Raw genomic sequence first — 18,404 nt, 5'->3', positions numbered from 1 at the left:
TCTCACTGTCATTGAACTTGTTTCTGTGTCCCTTGAATTTGGTGTAAACTGGTGTTGGCTCTAGAAGGATCAGAGTCAGGATGCGGTTCTGCTGCTTGTGTCCTCACTTGGTTTTACTTTTCTGCAGGAATCCATCCCAAATGCCTGTGATGGAACAGAAGTGTGCTGGGGAGTGTCAGGGGTCGGGGCGGGAGGCTTGCAGGGAGAGGCAGGGTGGCTCGATTCGGGGGGTGGTGAGGAGTTGCTGCCAGCCCCGCCGACCCCTCTCCCCTCCCTCCCTCTCTCCCTGGCAGTGCAAAGAGCCGTCTCGCTCTTCTCTCTCAACGACCCAGCTCTGAGCCCGGACATCCCGCCCGCACACAGTCCTGTCCACAGCCACCTGAGCCTGGAGAGGGGGCCCCCGACCCCCAGGACCACCCCTACCATGAGGTGAGGTTTCGCTGGGAGCACCCAGGGGCCCAGCAGCCCGCTGCGCAGACGAGAGGCGCCTGCCGCGGGTCAGCCCACTAGCCGCTAGGCGACAGCTGGGGAGCATCTCCTCACACATCACAGACTGTGCCGGGGCCCAGCGGTGACCGAGTCCCTCAGCCCTGTCCTCACGGTGGAGACAACACTGGAAACGATAGTTGCAAAGTTGTTTCACTTCCAACCTTGCCAAATGCTGAGTAGGGCCCCCAGGCTCCCCCATCTTGGGCTCCCCGTTCTCTGCCTGTCTCCCCTCTGTCTGCTCCTGGGTCTCCTCCTCCACATGTCCCTAAAGTGTGCAGATATTCCCCTGACGTTCGCCGTCCCCTCCTCCCTAGCAGGTCCTGTGCTGGGCTCTCTGGGGACCCGGTGGTGACTGAGGCCCAGGCCCCGCCCTCATGAGGGTCCTGGGGCAGGAGGAGGGCAGGGAGACAGACAGCGCACATTTGTCACCTCACATTTAGCGCTGTGTATTTGTCTGCAGCAGCTTGGCAGAAAATAAAATCGAAAAGAGGAACAGAGCACGGAAGTGGCATGTTTGCATGTCCATGGATTTCAGTAGTGCCTTTCACACTCAGCTGCACACTTCGCTGTGCAGGGTTAGATACCCGACAGCCTTGCACTGGGCTTCGTGGGCACTGTCAGCGGTGTTCCAGGGCAGTTTTGACTTCTTGTTTTTTGCTTCCCACACTGGCTTTAGAACTCCACTCCACCGAAGCTGGGGCCCCACCCTAATTATAAGACTAGGCAGCTACAGATGGCACCACTGCAGTGAGGGTGGCGGGGCCTGTGGCCTCTGGGCACACTCCTGGATTCCCTTTGCCCCTGAACCGGTGACCTCCTCGCCCTGCCTCCCGCCTCCCCTGCCGCTGCAGGTTCTTCAAGATCCAGGACCATTGAGGGAGGAATGGGGGGGAGGGCCGAGTCCTCTCCCCTCCCTGAGCTGAGACACCCTGCCTCCCTTCTTGTCTGCGCAGCCCACGCCCCTCCTGGCACCCCCACCGGCTGTGTGTATCCCTCGGTGCCCAGGGGAGCCCTCTGCAGGAAGGGCTGCCCGCTCTCCTCTGCGGGGGCCAGGCAGACCCAGGGCCGGAATCTGCACAAAGGAGGAACCACGGGCGGGGGTCCTGGATGCAGTGTCCCTGCCTGAGCCTGGGTTTCCCCCTCGTCCAGTGGGTGACAATGACGTGACCTCCCGAGCTGCGGTGGGCCAGAAGCTCCGTTAGATTGAGATGGCACACGGTGCAGGGTGGGCTCTCGGTAACAGGCGGGCCTCATCCTCGTCAGTATGGTTGTTGGTCCTGTCCATGAGGGCAGGCCCTCGTGTTCGTCTGCCCACTTCCGTGCCTCGTGCGCTGGAACAGTCCCGGGCCCACCAGGGGCTCAGTGGATGTCAGTGGGACAGTTCTTTGTATTGTGCCACATGACATCGTCACACGTGGGAGGCATTGATCCCTAAAGCACACACCTGCTGCATCCCCAGGGAGAATGCCCACTTCAGGGCGGGCAGACGCACAGCCTTTCATAGGCCTGGTGCTCCCGCGACCCCCAGCCACGCCCACAGGTGTGCCCTCGCTGCATGGAGCATGGTGGGAGGAGGGCGGGCTTCTGGCTTCCCCCAGAGCTGTTCCTCCAGGCACCCCTCGGGACTGCAGCCGGGAAAGGACTTCCCAGAGCTTCAGGGACAGAAGGGACCCGTGCCCCGTGTTCCTCCAGCTATGGGCCGCGAACCTCACCCCGGCCCCTGTCTTTGCAGCGAGGAGCCGCCCCTGGATCTGACGGGCAAGGTGTACCAGCTGGAGGTGATGCTGAAACAGCTGCACACGGACCTCCAGAAGGTAAGGCCACCGGGCAGCCACCTCGCCTGGCACACGCCTGCCCACTGCACTTCCCCGAGACTCGGGGGCCAGCGGGGCTGAGGCCCGTGTCCCCACCCCACCCCTCCTGTGCTAAGGGAGGCCACCAGCTTTGAATGTAGCCGCGAGTAAAGAGTAAAAAATGACAATAGCGAAAGCTGGTAAGCACACGGAGAAACTCTCGTACATTCTTGGAGGGAGAATAAATTGGCCCAGCGTTTTTGGAGGGCGACTGGACACTATTTATTAAAAATGTAATTGCAGGATGTTCATTGCTGCACTCTTAGCAATAAAAAGTTGGAGCTAATGCAGCTGTCCCTCCACAGGAGAATGTTCTGTGAATGACTGGACACCCAGGCAGCGGAATATTCTGCAGCCAATTAAAATCATAACAGAAATCTTTATATTTACCAACACGCAAAAGAAGTCCGGTAACTTAAACAACTAAGCAGGAGGCACAACTGTTTCCTAGAAACATCATACTTACTTAAATGTTTAACATCCCTGGGTCAGGGATATCTAGAACATTCCAGATTGTTCGGTGTACTTACCTCCAGGGTGTCAGGGTGTGGAAGAGTGAGGAGAAATAAGGGCGGAGGACTTTTACTTGTTGTTTTATTTACTTTGGGGTAAAGGCAAAATGGTGGCAGAGTAGAATGTGTGAGTCTCAAGCTCAGGACTTCTGGGGGCCCAGGTTCACATCCCACCCCACTGCTCAATGCTGTGTGACCTTGGACAAGTCACTGCCCTGGGCTGTTCCGTTATCCTGAGAGGGTGTCTCGGAAAAGGCCGTGGAGCCTGCGCAGGCAGCCCCACACCCACATTCCCAGCTCCACACTTGCTTCTCCAGGAACATGGGGGTGACGATGGTCCCTAAGTCTTTGGGTGGCTGAATTATCACTAATTATCATTAGTGATGTTTATGGAACAATTACTGCACGTCAGGCTGTTCCAAGAGCTTAACATACATGGCCTCAAGGGAAACCTCCACCACCCCTCTGAGAGTTGAGGGAGCTGGGGCCCAGAGAGGTGCAGTGACTTGCCTGAGGTTGCTCAGCGGTCGAGAAGCAGAGCTGGGATTTGAACCTCGGCAGCCTGGCTCTAATCCGCGGACGAGCCAGGGCCCGCAGGCCCCGGGAGCCCTCCCTGGGCCCCCGCACTGATGCCTGGCCCCCCGCAGGAGAAGCAGGACAAGGCCGTGCTGCAGTCGGAGGTGGCCAGCCTGCGGCAGAACAACCAGCGGCTGCAGGAGGAGTCCCAGGCCGCCAGCGAGCAGCTGCGCAAGTTCGCCGAGATCTTCCGCAGGGAGAAGAAGGAACTCTGAGTGGACAGGCCTCCGCCCGCAGGCTGTGGGCCCTGCTCCTCTCTCCCTCCACTTGCTCCCCGTTGCAAGTGTGGCCAAGATAATCCAGCCAGGGCGCCACCGCCCTCCCCGTGCACACGGAGACCCCAGATGGCAGGGGGCCCTGAGGGAGGCCTCGCCGGGGCCGGGAGCCGGGTCTGCTCGCGGTCTCAGGCCTCCCTCTGAACTGCCCATCTCTGGTCCCTGGGGCTGGGCTGTGCCCACACTGCCGCCAGGGGCCCACCCTGCCCTCCCCATCCAGCCCCTTCCTTGGACCAAGCCACGGGAAGCTGGAGGAAGGGGAGAGGGAGGGCGAGAGTGTGTCTCCAGACCTCACCACTCCAGGAATTCACAAACTGATGTCTTCACAGCAGAGTCTGGGCTTGTGGGGCCGAGGCCCCTCCATGAATGTCACAGTGTGCGAGCCGCCTGTCCTCCCCCAGGCCCCAGGGAGACGGGGGCCCGGGTGGAAACGAGCCTGGGCTCTCGGTCCTGATGCACATAGCTCCGAAAAGCACGGACACAACCCCGTCCCAGCCCTATCTTTCCAAAAAGCAGGCAGGAGCACTTTGTTAGAGTTTCAGTTGTGTTCTTGGGGGGTCCCAGGCTGGAGAGAGGAAAGTCCAGCATCCAGAGGCAACTTCTTGGAGGGGGCACCCCCTTTGCACACGCAGGACCATTTATACAGTCTGTTTCTATCAGCCCCTCGACCGCCAGAAGCCACGGCACCTGGGCCCTGCACCTCGAGCTGCTGCCTGGCCCGGCCCAGGAGCAGAGCCCACCCAGCGCATCTCCTCCTCCCCAGCCCCACGAGCTCCAACCACACAGCCACGGCCTCCTCCGGGCACCAGGAGGGGCTCACGGAGCCCTCAGCTCAGGGCTGGAGAGGAACAGCGTTCATCTCCTCTCTGGTTTTGATGGCCCATCTTGGCCCATCTCGCAGGCCCCACATGGCCGGACGCCCTCCCCGTGCTCCCCGGGAGCATTCTGCTGTGCTAACGCCCACGAGACGCGGGTTCTCTCCAGGCAATAAGGGGCAGCTTGCCGGGCAGCCAGGCCGGTGTGGTACTATGCTGTTCACCCAGGAAACAGAGGTTCTTTTTTTCCTTTAAAAACAAAACAAAAAAATATATATATATTTATTTTTTCATGTAGAGTTGCGCCAGAACAAGCTTGTATGGCCGCAATCTGTGGATTCCCCCGACCTCAAGCTGAGGATCGAGGCACATCCCCCATGGGCTGGGGCTCAGCGGGAGGACTCCGAGGGACAGAAAGACAGGGTGGGCAGGCCGTGGGCTTCCCTTTTCCAAAGACACCAGGCGGGGGGGTTGGCGTAGGCCTGGCTCAGAGCAGCACGCCCAGGCTGGGAGCCCCAGGCAGCCAGCCCTTGTCCAGGGACCCCACCGCCTTCTTTTTGGGGCCAGAAACCTCAGGGAAGGGGGCTCTGGGGACTGCACAGGACACAGGCACTGGGGGGTTGCCAGGCTGGATGGGTAGGGGTGAGAGAGGAGGGCACTCCTCATGCCTCCCTGCCATCCCCACGTCCCCACAGGCCAACATCCCCAGAGAGCCTTCAGACCTGCCCTCTCCTCCCTGTCACCCGTGGGTTGAGAGGGGGCTACAAGGTGGGGCCTGCTTGGTCCTCAGCCCTGGCCAACTACTGTGACGTCTCTGCCCCTGTTCCCGGACCCGCTTTTCCGGAGGGTTCTGCAGGATCACACCCAACCCCCCTCAGACCCTAACCTGGGGGCCGCCCCTCACCCCCTTTTTAAGTCACCTCACATCTTCAGATCATTCGAATCATTTTGGGGACCTAATCATGTACATTTAGAAGTGTAAATTATGATTTTTGGTTTTGTTTTCTGTTATTTTTTTTAAAGATTTCTGCAAAACAGATCTATTTAATTTGAGATTGGTGTTCTGTCTGATGGCTGAAGAGAGCAGGGGTTTTTTTATGTGTTGATTTGTTTCATTTGGATTTTTTATTATTCTTTATTGTCTTTTTTCCCCCCTATCCCTGTCTTGAGATTTTCTGGCATGTTTCTGGAGGTTTCAAAGGAAATAAATGTTTCATAGAAATGGTTCATGTGTTCACTAGCTGGGCAGCTGCCTGGAGTCACTGACGCGAGGGTGCGGTCCAGCGTGGGCCCCTCCTCCTGTCCCCCTGTCCCAACACTGTCACCCACACTATTCCCTAAGAACCAGGGAACACTAGCCTTGCAAGTTTCTTTTCTTTGAAACCCAGACAACAGAAATCCAATACTCAGAATGTAAAAGGTCCTTAAGTTATAAGTTAAAAAGAGGAACATTGTCCTTCAGACGGCGTATACCGGAGGCCTGAAAGCCAGGCCTGGCCCACGGAGTTGTGTGGGTTTTAGAATTAGTGTCAACTTTTAAAAATCCGGAGACGGTATGTGCAGAAAGCCGATTTCCAGCTCGGTAAGTCTCTCCTTCGCAGCAAGTCTCAGAACTGAGGGGCCCTGACCTCCTTGGGCTGGGCTGTCTCCCCTGCCACCGCCACCCCCGCCCAGTGCTGCCTTATTTGCATCCCCCCTTTCTCCCTGGCATATGTGGGAGTGGGCCGCCTCTGCCAGTCATCTGGTTGGTGTTTTGGGGTGAAAAGCAGCCCCAGCTTCCAGGGTGGGGGAGCACAGCGAGGTGGAGGTGTCTGGACAGATACTGGCGGCCTCGGTGAGCTCAGCCCTGGGCCAGGCCTTCCTCCAGGGGCTCTCCTGGCGGGGGAGGGTCTTCAACTCCTGGTCCCAGATCTGCATCTGCCCTGGTGAACCCTGCCCAGCTTGACTGGAGGATCAGAGTCAAACTCATTTTCGAGTCTCAAAATTCCACATGAGAATCCCAAGGTCTGGCCCCGTGGGAAGTCTGGATCTGGCTCCGCCCGGATCTAAGAGGCAGCCCCACCTCTGGACAGGGCCGGCCACGTGGCAGGGTCTCTCTGGCCCACCTCACCCATGTACCTGTCATCGAGTTTTCCATCACTGAGCTAAAACCTGATGCTTCTCTGACTCAGGCCCGTCCCCCCAACCCCGAAAAATATGTTTTTTCAAAACGAGGATATATCCTTTTTCCAGGGGAGGTGGACTAGTTATTTCCACAGCTAAAAATTCTAGAGTGCTCCAGACACTCTCCCTGTCTCCGCCCTCCTTGAGGCCCCATCCCTAACCCGTGCCCTCCCCCCACCAGCCCTGGAACGGAGGAACAAGCTGTTCTCACATCCTCTCCTGGCGCCTGTGACACACACCAACTTCCAGCACCCCGCGACGTGCACACGCCAGCCCGAGGTCTCGCCTGAGCTGGGCCCTGCTGGTCTCCTCCCCATCTTACCCCAGTTATCAGCTCCCTCTGCCTCTTCCCCTCCCTCCTCCACAGGCGCCCCTGGGCCCTCCCGGTCTCTCTTCCTCCCGCCTCATCTCTGGCTCTCGCCTCATCCTGTCTCTGATCCCTTGGTACCGCTTGCTCTCTCCAGAATTTTCTGTTGTTCCCCTAAAGTCTTCGTCTCTCTCTCCCCTGAGTCTCATCCCTCCGTGTCCTCATCCTGGGCCTTGGCCTGGCCCTGGGTCCTAACTCTCTCTCTCCCCAAACGTCCTCCCCTCTGATTCTCTTTTTCTCCCTCCTAAGTTACGTGCCCTGGTTCTCTGCCTCCCCTCATCGAATCTCTCTTCTGCTTCTCTCCCCACCTGGCTGCCTACTTCCTCCTCCTGTCTCCCTGATATGTCTGCTATTTTTTATTACTGTTATTTCGCCTCTCTCACTAACTCTCCAACTCTTCTGCTCTCTTCGCCATAATTCCTGTAGCCCTCCTCATCTCCATCTCTCTCCAGATCTATTTCTTCCCTCCTCTGCTCTCTCCTGCTCTTTTTCTGATTCTCTGAAAATCTGTGACTCTCGTATCCGCATCTCTCTCCTGATCTGTGTCCTGGTTCTCTCTTCACCCCACCTCACCCTAATCTCAGTCTCTCTCCTAATGTCCGTGTGTCTCTGTCTGTCTCTCCTTTGCCCCGTCCCCTCGCTGTTGGCCCCACATCCGGGACAGGAGCTCCAGGTGAAGTCTGGGCCCAGGACGAGATGCTCCTGGCTCCCCACTCCCCACCCTAGCCCAGGAGGGGCCGCTGTCTCCATCTCCCTCCCTTCCCTTCCCCCAGGCCCAGCTCCTGGCCTCCTCCTCACTGCCTCCTCCTCACTGCTTCCCGCTGCAGCTGCAGCAGTCCGTTGCCAGGGCAACCACAGCTGGCGGGGCGGGAGCCCCCTCCACCCCATCCCCCCTCTTCTTTCCAGCCAGGGAGGGAGGAGCTGGGACAAAGCCAGAGAAAGGCGGGGTGCAGAGGGGAGACGGGAGAGATGGAGGGAGACGGAGGTAGGGCTGAGTCCAGCTGTTAACCTGAGTTGCTTCTCCCCCAACGAAGCCCCATTGCCCCTTCTTGGTGACGCCTCAAACCAGCCCGGAGAAAGAGGCAGTTGTGGGCAGAGGGGTCAGGCCCAGTTTAATACACAGAACAAGTTAATTCACAGCAGAGGCAGGCAATAAAGGAGACTCATTTACAAGGGAGGGCACGCCTGGATTGGGGGAGAACCCCCCAACCCACCACCTCCCCCACCTGCAGTCTCAATTTCCCTTTTTTTTAAAACCGAACAACAAACACACACAACCACAAGAAACAACCACGCCCCCTCGCGACCCCGAAAATGGCCAGCGAGGGTGGCAGGGGGCAGCCCGGCCTGGCCGGTGGGGACTTGGGGCAGGGAAGCAGGGAAAACGGAGTCCATTGCAGAGTCTGTGCTTCTCATTCCAGCAGGCGCTGGGCAGGGGCCCGCCGTGCCCCACCCCCGAGCCGCCCACCACCCTGCCATGGCCACGGCCAGCAGGCAGGGCGGGGCGCTCGGAGGGACAGGGACGGAGTTCAGAACCATGGTTCACTTCATGCAGTATCCACGGCGGGCACCAAGAGGGGGTGAGGGGTGGACACCACACCCACCTGCCCTGGGCACAGGGGGGCATGGTGCCACCTTGGGGGGAGGTGGGGCAGCTGCAACTCCAGAAACCGGGGCAGGGGGGGGGGACGCTGGCATAGACTGGTGCCCAGTGGACGCGCTCAGCGGTGCCCCTTCCACCCAGCCAGGCCTTATAGGACTCTTTGTATATATTAATTTCTTTTTTTTTTTTAACTTTTTGAGTTTTTCTTTAGAAAAAGGCTGTGTCCGTGTCCCCAGCTGGCATCCACTACCCCTCGTGCCCGCCCAGAGGCGGGGTATGGCTTTGAGGGGAGCAGAAGCCCCTGGTGCCCATTTGCCAAGGGATGGGGAAGGAGGGAGGAGGGGAGAGGGGCCCTGCCAGGCCCACCAACCCACAGGGCAAACATTCCACTTGCACGTTGGAAGGGGGGCCCAGCCCCCTCTCAGGCCCCGGTCCCCCTCCTGCTGTGGGGCATTAAGGACGAGGAGAGAGCCGAGGAGCTCCAAGAGGCGGGTAGGCGTGCCCCACCCCAGAGGTCCAGGTGAGCCGGAGCCAGGCCTAGGTGAGGGTGATGTAGGCAGAAGCCTTTTCTTTCAGGTGCCGAAGACAGAGGTGACAACTCCAACTCCCTGTGGGGCGGCCAGAGGACAGGGAGTGAGGCCCAAGTCCAGGGAGGGTGCCCAGCCCCCTCCCATCCAGCGGACACGGTCTCCGCCAGCAGAAATACAGTGTTCCCACCCACCCATCCCCTGCCCCCCCATGTCGTGCCCACCTCTTCTCTCACCTTCCGGGGGCTCCGCCATGGGGGGACTCAGGCAGTACATGTGGTAACCCCGATCGCAGTCGTCACAGAACAGCAGCTGGTCCTGGGGGGTGAGACCCGCCCAGCTGGCACCCTGGGGGCACGGGCACCAGAAACCGGGGTGGGGGGCTGGGGCAGGGGCTAGGTCAGAGGGGCTGGGGGAGGTGGTCCCTTCCACGAGAAACGGCTCTGAGAAGGTCTTTGCATCACGGACTCTTTGCTCTGCCAAGCAGCACGGCCCTGCGGACTGTCCGTGAGCAGTTGTAGGCTGGGTTTATAAGACTCAGTGGAACATTCTCATGACACTGAGCTGGTCTGAGACCAGCTGTGGAAGCAACGCACAGAGGTTCGAGTCCCAGCTGTCCCATTTTCCTAGCTGGGGGACCTTGAGCAAGTCACTTCCCCTCTCTGAGCTCGTTTCCTCTCTGTGAAGTGGGAACAGAGCACCTCCCTCCGAGGGTGGTTGGGAGTAGAGAGATGGAGAGCATTCAGAGCCGGGCCCAATTGATGGACACTAATGATAATGATAATACAGGTTACTAGTGTTCTCCAGGGAGGGGGCTCTGGGGAGAGGCTTAGGGTGGAGATGCGGGGGGGGTGGCACTCACGTCGTTCTCCGAGGTGCCACACAGGCTGCATGACTTGCACTCGATGCACTGCCAGCGGTAGGTCCGCACGGCCGCCGTCATGTTCACCGTGAACTGTAAACACGAGGGGTGTCCTGGGGACCGAGGGGCAGGGATGTGGTTAGGGGTCATCGTGGCCCTGGTGGCTGCTGACCCCTGGGGAAGAAATGGCTCAGCCCCCACCGGGCTCAAATGGCCGGACGAGCTTCTGCGGCCCACAGCCCGGCCCCACCCTGCCCACAGGGCCCAGCCACCGTCCTGCGGGCAGCGCCGCCGTGGCCACCAGTCTCCTACCAGCCACCATGGCAACCACACTCTGCTCCCCAGAATGCCATGGCAACCGCATTCCATTACCGGCAGTGCTGTGGCAACCACTTCCCACCACCCACACCACTGGGCAGCCACGTTCTGTGAGCCACCGTGCTGAGGCAGCCACATTCCAGTACCCACAGCGGAGCGGCCAGCCGGTTCTGTGAGCCACAGTAACGTGGCAGCCACCTTCTCCTGGGCACAGGGCCACAGCAAGCACCTTCCACAGCGGGGTCCCCACACCCTGACTCCCTGCAACCCAAGCCCATTCCACAGGAGGCCGCAGCAACCACACTGTTACTAACAATACCGTGCAGTGCCAGTCCGCTAGCCGTCCCCGGAACAGAGACACCGCAGCCACAACCCCAGTGCCACAACTACATTCCACTGTCCCCAATTGCCATGACAACCCTATTTCACGACCCGCACTACCATGACAACCACAATTCATTACCCACTGTGCTGAGGCAACCACAGTCTATTACCACAAGCCCACCACGGGAAACCACAGTCTAACCACAAGTCCACGGCAAGTGCCCTCTGTCAGCCACAGTACCAGGCAGTGGCAATCCATTACTCACAGTCACAGTCCACTTCCCACAATGCCAGGACAATCACATCCCACTGTTCCCAGAGCCTCCGCGACCACACAGTTTCCCACAGTCCTCAGCGGTCCTCGGCTTATCCTCAGTGCCCCTGGGATGCTCTGGGTGCCCCCTCCTCACTGCTCTGCCTCCCCTCCTCTACCCCAGCCCCCAGAAACCTCAGGTGGGGGCATCACCTGATCGCCCACAATCAGCACAGGAGATGAGGTCCTCGGGACACCCCGTCTTCTTGGAGCCACCCAGGCAGAAGTCACAGTAGCCGTTGGGGATGACAGTGCCGTCGGGCGCCTTCTTGGCTGAAAGACAGCAGGCAGGGGTTGGCATGGGCAGGCAGGGGCTCCAAGTCCAAGGCTGCTGAAGAAGTAGGGGTGGAGGGAGGCATCCCTACCTGTGTGTTTCCTGTGTGCCTCAGGGACCCAGGCCAATTCTTTGTAAAACTCTGGGGGTGGGGGGACAGAGAGAGGGGCTCTCACCACAGGCAAGGCTCCACCCTGCCCCCAGCCTCAGCCCCAAAGGCAGACCCCTTGGTCCAGGCATGAGGGAGGTGGGGAGAGAGAGTAGCTACCCCAAGCTGTGGCCAGTAGCAAAAGAGAGTTGGGGGGGGCCCAAATAATTCTCCCCAGGACCCCCCTAACTCTTTGAGGACAAGGGACGTGTCCTCTTTATTAAGTAACAACTTGGCAGATACAGCGCTAGGAGGAGTCCCCTGCTTCCCCACTCGTACAGGCTTCTAGAAGACAGCCACTCCCACCTCAGCCCCACCTAGATAAAAATTGGGTCGATGCCACTGGCCAAGATCTGGTGTGGAAACAGACAGACATTCAGATGGAAAATTCTGAACACTGAGGTGGCTGGATAAGCACGGGGGTGGGATGAAGAGACCGCCATCTCCCGCCAAGGGAAGGGTGGGAAGATGGTTTCTGCACTGGCAGAGCCTCACCCCAGCCCTCCCCCAGCCCTCCGCTGTCGAGGCTGGCATTGGCATGGGCATGGGCGGTCACCAAGGGCTCCCAGGCCCCAACCCAGCGCCTTGACCAAAAGCTCAGCAGAGAAGGGAGAAAGGGAGGCAGGGAGGGAGGGGAGTTATCTATCACCCCCCCTCCCCAAGCTCTAATTGAAACAATAAATCAGACCCAGAAATATTACGCCCGGCCGGGAGTGAGGGAGAGATGGTTGGTTGCCATGGCAACCCCAGAGCCAGCATCCCCATGGTTGGTGGGGGAAGGGGACCGCTGAGCTGGAGATTTTCCAGAAATGTCTAATGTGCCCCCTCCTTCCCAGGCTCCACAGCCCCCACTCCCAGGGCCCCTCACCACCCCGCAGCCCCCCTGCCTGCTCACGTTTATGGTTGTTTTTCCGGTGGAAGGGCAGGGCGTGGCGTTCGGCGTTCTCCTCCCCCTCCTCCTCCGCCAGGTGGGTGTGGGTGTAGTGGTAGCTGAGCCCCGGCCGGTTCTTATACCGTTTCCCACAGACTGGAGAGCGAGCAGGGAGGGCCAGTCAGCCCTCCCAGCCCGCACCGCCGCCTCTGCCCTGGCCTCCAGGATCACACCTCCCCCCTCTGCCAGAGGACTGAGCATCCCCCCACTGGGTCCAGAACAGCAGGGAGGGGGCCGGGAGGGGAGAGGTCTTTGGGGCCCCCCTCTCTCTCTCTCTCCCCCTCTTCAGAAGGACTCACTATCACAGACATACGGCTTGTCTCGGTCCTCCAGGGAAGCGGTGTCGTGGCGTTTCCGGAGACCCCCGATGCCATACGCCTGGAGGGAGAGTCAGGAGTGAGGGGCCAAAGAGAGGGAACTAAAGGAATTTTCATCATTTGGGCCTGCAAGTCGAATCGCAGCTCTGCCACTTTCTAGCTGTGGGCCTTGAATAACTCCCTTGACCTCTCTGAGGTTCCCTTTCCCCGTCTGCAGCCCAGGTCTGAAGATGGTTCTAATCCACTGTCCCATCTCTGTTTTGCAAATGGTTTAATATATCTGGGCCTCAATACCCTCATCTGTAAAATGGGTATAAACCCTCTACCCTTTCAGGCTGCTCTGGGGATGAAATGAGGTCAAACCGGGGCAGAGTCTGACCACTGTACACGCTCACTAAATGGGGTCTGCCCTGAGGGGAGGGGTGAGGGGGGGAACGTTGGGGGGAATACCTTTCCTTTGGCCCGGTTCTTCCTCCTGGGAATGTCATCCTCCAAGTCTTCTACCTCAAGATCGTGCGGAAACTCCAGCAGCTGCTGTTTCTGGGCATCAGGAGAAGGGAGACTGCGGTCAAGAAAATGAGGGGCACTGTTCTGCTTTGGGGGATTCTGGGCAGAGCTGGAGATTGGGGGTGGTGGGGCAAGTCAAGAGGTCTTCCAGGAAGAGACGAGGCGTGGGAGGATGGAGACTCAGGATGCCCCAGGGCCCAGGGCCCAGGGCCCCAGGGGAGAATTCAGACAGGAATGGGGGGTGCCAGGGCAGGAGGCAGGGGTGCAAGGGCAGCTGGGGCCCCGGGGGTGGTCCTACCTGGCAGTCCATAATGGTCTCCTCTTCCTTCAGCTCAATCTTCTTCTCCCCCGTCTCAGCACACAGCAGAGCCTCAAGCACCGGCCCTTCTGGGAGGCCACCCTCCTTCTTCAGGGGCGCCTCACAGTCTGGGGACAAGGCCATGGGGGGTCAGGTGGGGAAGTTGTTCCTGGAGGACCCCTCAACTGCCCAGGTGGGGGAACCATGTTCTTTGCTGGAAGGAAGAGGCTTTCCCACACTCAACCAGCGACAGACTCAAAGATTCAACCATACATACCAGGAAGGATGCCTAGACCCTGGGGGAGACACAGCCAGACCCCCAGATCCACTCGGACACACTTAGGAGGGGACATGGCCAGACCCTCATATACACCTAGATACATGGGGAGACCCCAGCTAGACCCTCACTTACACCTAGACACATATGGAGAGATAGACATTCAAACAGGATACACGAGATACACGTGGACAGACACAGGGGAGATACAGACGGGTCATCTGAGACAGGCAGACACACAAAGGAAGAGATACACCCAGACACTCAGATACACCCAGATCCTCAGATACACCCAGACACGTGGAGGAGACACCTCCAGACCCTTGGATACACCCAGAGATACTCAGAAAGAGACCATCAGACCATCAGATATACCCAGACCCACGTGGGGAAGACACAGCCAGACACTACCATACACCTGGGCACACGTCGGGGAGGTACAGACACACCTAGAGAGAATCACTCAGATGGATATACACTGACATACACAGGGAGGTGCAGACTGTCCCTGTGAGGCAGTCAGACACAGCCAGGTGGACACTCCAATACACCTGGACCCACACAGACTCTTGGATACACCTGGACGGGAAAGAGAAACAGCCAGTGACTGATCGCACTGGACACATTCAAAAAGCGATAAGGCCAGACACTCTGGCAGACCAGCACACATGGGTGGAAATACACCTAAGACACCAGACACTAAGGGAAGAGATTCTCCCAGACATTCCAGAGCACCTGGGCACTCAAAGGAAGAGACAGTGGACACCCTGATACACCCAGACACACTCAGGAACAGCTGGATCCTCTGACAGACCAGACACACAAGAGGAAATAAACCTTCTAATACACTTGGAAACACCTGGAAAGAGACACAGACACTTAGATGCCCTCCACTACAAATGGAAGACTTACCATCAGACACTCTGACGCACCCAGACACACTCAGGCCCCCACAGGAAGAAATCCAGCCAGACACTCTGATCCATCCCAGCTCCCAAGGGAAGAGACACAAAGACCCGAGACACCTAGACACACACAACAGGTACCACTCTACCCTCGAATACACCTGGGCCCAGTCACTTAGGGAACAGTGGAGAATCTCTGGACTACACCCAGACACACAGCCAGCCCCTCAGACACTCGCCAGGAGGGAAATGAAGGCGGATGCGCAGACGCACACTGGCACCGCCACACACTTCTCAGCGGGGGCTGGGGGCACTGATGGCGGCCACCCGGGCACAGGACGGACGGAGCTCCACCCACCAATCTTGTACTCGCAGGGCCGGAGTCTGGGGTCCTCCAGAATGTTGAGTCTCCGTTTCTTCCTCCAGCAGCGGGCGGGGTACGTATAGATCTGTCCCGGGGCCAAACCTAGAGGGAGAAGGGCGGTGAGAACGCGCCGCGAGGCCGCCGCCCCGCCCCACCCCGCCCTCCCTGCGGGTACCCGGCCCGCGGTGGGTCTTCTCCATCCAGATGTAGCAGTTGTTCTGGGCCACGCCGGTCTGCGAGTCGAGGAAGGGCAGGCGCAGGCTGCGCTCGGCGCACAGGCGCGCGTTGTAGCTGCGGCAGTGCTCGATGGCCTCGCGGTAGAAGTCCTCGCCTAGGCTGCGAGGGCGGGGAGCGGGCGGGCGGCTGTCAGCAAGGGCAGGCGCGCCGGGCGCCCAGCACGCCTCCCCCGGCCCGCGCGTCGGGAATGGGTGGGCCCCTCCTCCAACCTCCCCTCTCCCCCTCCTGTCGCTCCTGGACCTCGGAGCCCCCAACCTGGGATTCGGGCAGGCCTCAAGCCAAGGAGCAGATCACACAATATAGAAAGAGACAAAAATACACCGGGACTCATCCACCCCTGCATATGTCCAAACACACAACAGACAAATCACACATAGTCACACCGGATTCACACACAAAGAGAGACATATCCCAAGACCCACAAAGAAGCAGACCAATCTCACATATGTGCACACACAAATGTCTACTGAAAAACACAAATGTCACGTAGTGTAGAAGACAGATCACACATATATCCATACACAAACACACATCGCATATCCAAAGACACACAACATAAACAAATCACCCACACAAAGACACAACATGCAAACAGACAGATCACACACACACACACACACTCATGCATCCAAAGACACACACAGATACACAAATGTTAAAAGAGGAGAAATGTTAAAACAAATTACCTACATATGTACTTACATATTCAAAGACACAACACAAATCACACACACACTATCCAGACACACTGTACAAAGAAATCACACAGATTCATACAGGATACACACACACATTCACAAAGATACACAATACAGAAACCAACATCTAAAATACCACATATTCAAACACACAAAGATACACACATATACAGCACAGAGACAGACCAATCCACCCATATTCACACAAAAATTTACACACAAATACATGCATACCCACACATCCAAAGCCACAGAACGCAAATGATGCACAGTTTGAAAGGGCATGTACACACACTCCAAGACCCAAATATCCAAAAATACCTAGTGTCAAATAAAAGAAAGTCAGCACATATCCACACACATATCCACAAAAACCAGAACACAAACAAGTGACACACACTCCACGTCCCAAGACAAAGGTGGTGTGGGCTTCACTCAAGTTTAGCAAGGCCCCCGCACCCCCGGGCCATTTCACCGCCTCCGCAACCCCGGGGGTCGCGAGTCGGGACATGACCCCCTTCCCCGAAAAGGACCCGAAGAGGACTCGGAGTTCCCCACACCCTCGCTCCTCCAGGAGCAGCGCGTCGGACCCCGTTCCAGCCAGAGCCCCACAGTCGCACACGCTCGCACCCCCGCACAGCCCGGCCCGCGGTGACAGCCCCCCAGACACCCCGGCGGCCCCACCCCCAGCCGTCACACACACGCCCGCCCGCGCCGACCCGCCCGCGCGCCCTCCCCCACCTCCCGCCGCCCGCGGCACCTCAGGGGACCAGGGATGACCGTGGCCATCTTGCTCCCCGGGTCCTGCCCCCAGTAGGTCCCCGCCGGGTCGGTCCTCCCCGCGCTCGGGCGGGCGCCGAGGCCGCCCATCCATTCATTCCCGGGGGGCGGGCACAGCAGGGCCGCAGCCAATCGCGGCGGCGGGGCGGGGCGGCCCGGGTCATGCCGGGAGTTGTAGTCCGGGGCCGGGAGTCGGCGGGACCAGCGCGGAGGGGGCGCCGAGGAGGGCCCGAGCACGCACAGTCCCTCAACACGCTCACGCGTACAGACATCTAGTCTCACCGGCGTACGCTCACACGTGCACACCTGGACGCGCCCACACCTACACGGCAATGTACACACATTCACACGTATACTCACAGCCGCCCACGTAGACTCACGCACACCCCCACTCCCACGCCTCCACCCAGACGCACATACATTGACACTCACACGCACACCTCAGTGCCAGGAGGCAGAGACGCCTGCCTTCCAGGTGCCCACACAAGGTCCCAACATGCCCGCGCTGGCGCACGCGGTGGCTCACTGACAACGCGCCCTCCCCAGTCCCTCCTGGCTCCAGAGACCCCTGTCCCTTCCCACTCGGGGTGGACACTCTCACAGTGACCCCGCCCTGCTCGAGCCCCTCCGCAGGCCTGACAACCCTGGGGCTAGCCAGGAGTTGTCGCCACACCTCCTGGGTTCAAATCCGGGCTCTGCCACTTGGTGGCCATGCGACCTTGGGCAAATAACTTCACCTTTCTGGGCTTTAGTTTCCTCGTCTGTAAAATGATTAAATGAGCAGATATGGGTAAAGTGTTTTAAAAGGTACCTGGCAGGGAGTAGGTGTTCAATAAATTCATCCATTCCACAAAGAGGATCTTATATGTACTAAGATGTCAAAGGGCGAGAGCTAACCGTTATTAGAAAGAAGAATGCCTGGCACATAATAGATGGTCAATAATATTTGTTGAGTGAATAAATATACGGAGGACCTGCCATGTGCCAGGCACAGTTCTAAGTGCTTTAACGGCAATTAACTCATTTAATTCTCATTATGACCCTCCTGGGTGGTACTATCAGGACCCCATTTTCCAGATAAGGAATCTGAGACACAAAGGTGCGGTCACTTGCTCTCAGACTCTGGTGGCTGTTTGAAGGTGGGACTAAGGGAAGGATTCTGTACCCAAGTCAGCCTTACCTCCTGCTATCTCCCACCGTCACCCGCACTGACTCTACCCTAAGGGACCCCCAGAGAGTGACCGAGTCACAACACCCACCCAGTCCCACGCACAGACCTGGAACCCACCCCGTCCAAAGTTTGTGTTCAAGTTTGAGCCCCTGCGTAGATGACAACGCCCACAACGGTCCTTGTCCACCAGAGGGCTCTCCAGGCGACAGAAGAGGCGCACTAGCCTTCGCTTCTTTTGTCACTTGATGCCCCCATCTACCCCCGGGTGAGAGAGACCCCCTCAAGGTCTTCCACACCCATGGTCACTTCTAAACACACGCACACACCCCCCTCTAGTCTTAGACCTCTTCCACAAATGCTCCCCCATCTCCCCCAGGTGAGGGCTTGACCTTCCCCTCCCCTATCCCCAGTGGAAGGGCATGGGTCTCTGCTTCACGTCTGGTCTACAGTAGGTGGCAAGGGGAGTGAGTCAGGGACGCTGGCATCCCCACGCTCACTCT

General features: G+C 58.6%; 2 protein-coding genes across 15 annotated transcripts in view; one reads left to right on the top strand and one right to left on the bottom strand.

Moving 5' to 3' along the window:
* SIPA1L3 (signal induced proliferation associated 1 like 3) overlaps positions 1-5,745 on the top strand; it is a 238,611-nt gene extending 232,866 nt beyond the window's left edge. For all 13 annotated transcript variants that reach the window (XM_087421818.1, XM_087421816.1, XM_087421811.1 and 10 more), the window contains 3 exons: positions 294-429; positions 2,222-2,303; positions 3,502-5,745. In XM_087421818.1, the coding sequence (XP_087277944.1) occupies positions 294-429; positions 2,222-2,303; positions 3,502-3,645 (362 nt within the window). In that variant the 3' untranslated portion in view covers positions 3,646-5,745. The remainder of the gene's footprint in view (positions 1-293; positions 430-2,221; positions 2,304-3,501) is intronic.
* A 2,369-nt stretch (positions 5,746-8,114) lies between these two features.
* Positions 8,115-15,347, bottom strand: DPF1 (double PHD fingers 1). Of its 2 annotated transcripts, XM_004441479.2 has the most exons (11): positions 15,194-15,347; positions 15,013-15,120; positions 13,473-13,600; positions 13,118-13,207; positions 12,650-12,728; positions 12,315-12,446; positions 11,363-11,413; positions 11,151-11,270; positions 10,043-10,155; positions 9,417-9,498; positions 8,115-9,261 (listed from the first exon to the last, which is right to left on the bottom strand). In XM_004441479.2, the coding sequence occupies exons 1-11, from the start codon at positions 15,216-15,218 to the stop codon at positions 9,191-9,193; spliced, it is 999 nt and encodes a 332-aa protein (XP_004441536.2). In that variant the 5' UTR covers positions 15,219-15,347; the 3' UTR covers positions 8,115-9,190. The 2 variants fall into 2 exon arrangements, with proteins under 2 accessions (XP_004441536.2, XP_087277945.1); XM_087421819.1 differs by lacking the exon at positions 11,363-11,413.
* Positions 15,348-18,404: the final 3,057 nt, after the last annotated feature.

The sequence above is a fragment of the Ceratotherium simum genome, chromosome 33, assembly GCF_057802395.1.
Source record: "Ceratotherium simum simum isolate JZ-2026a chromosome 33, ASM5780239v1, whole genome shotgun sequence".
Classification (NCBI taxonomy): Eukaryota; Metazoa; Chordata; class Mammalia; order Perissodactyla; family Rhinocerotidae; genus Ceratotherium; species Ceratotherium simum.
This window is presented reverse-complemented; position numbering and strand designations above follow the sequence as displayed.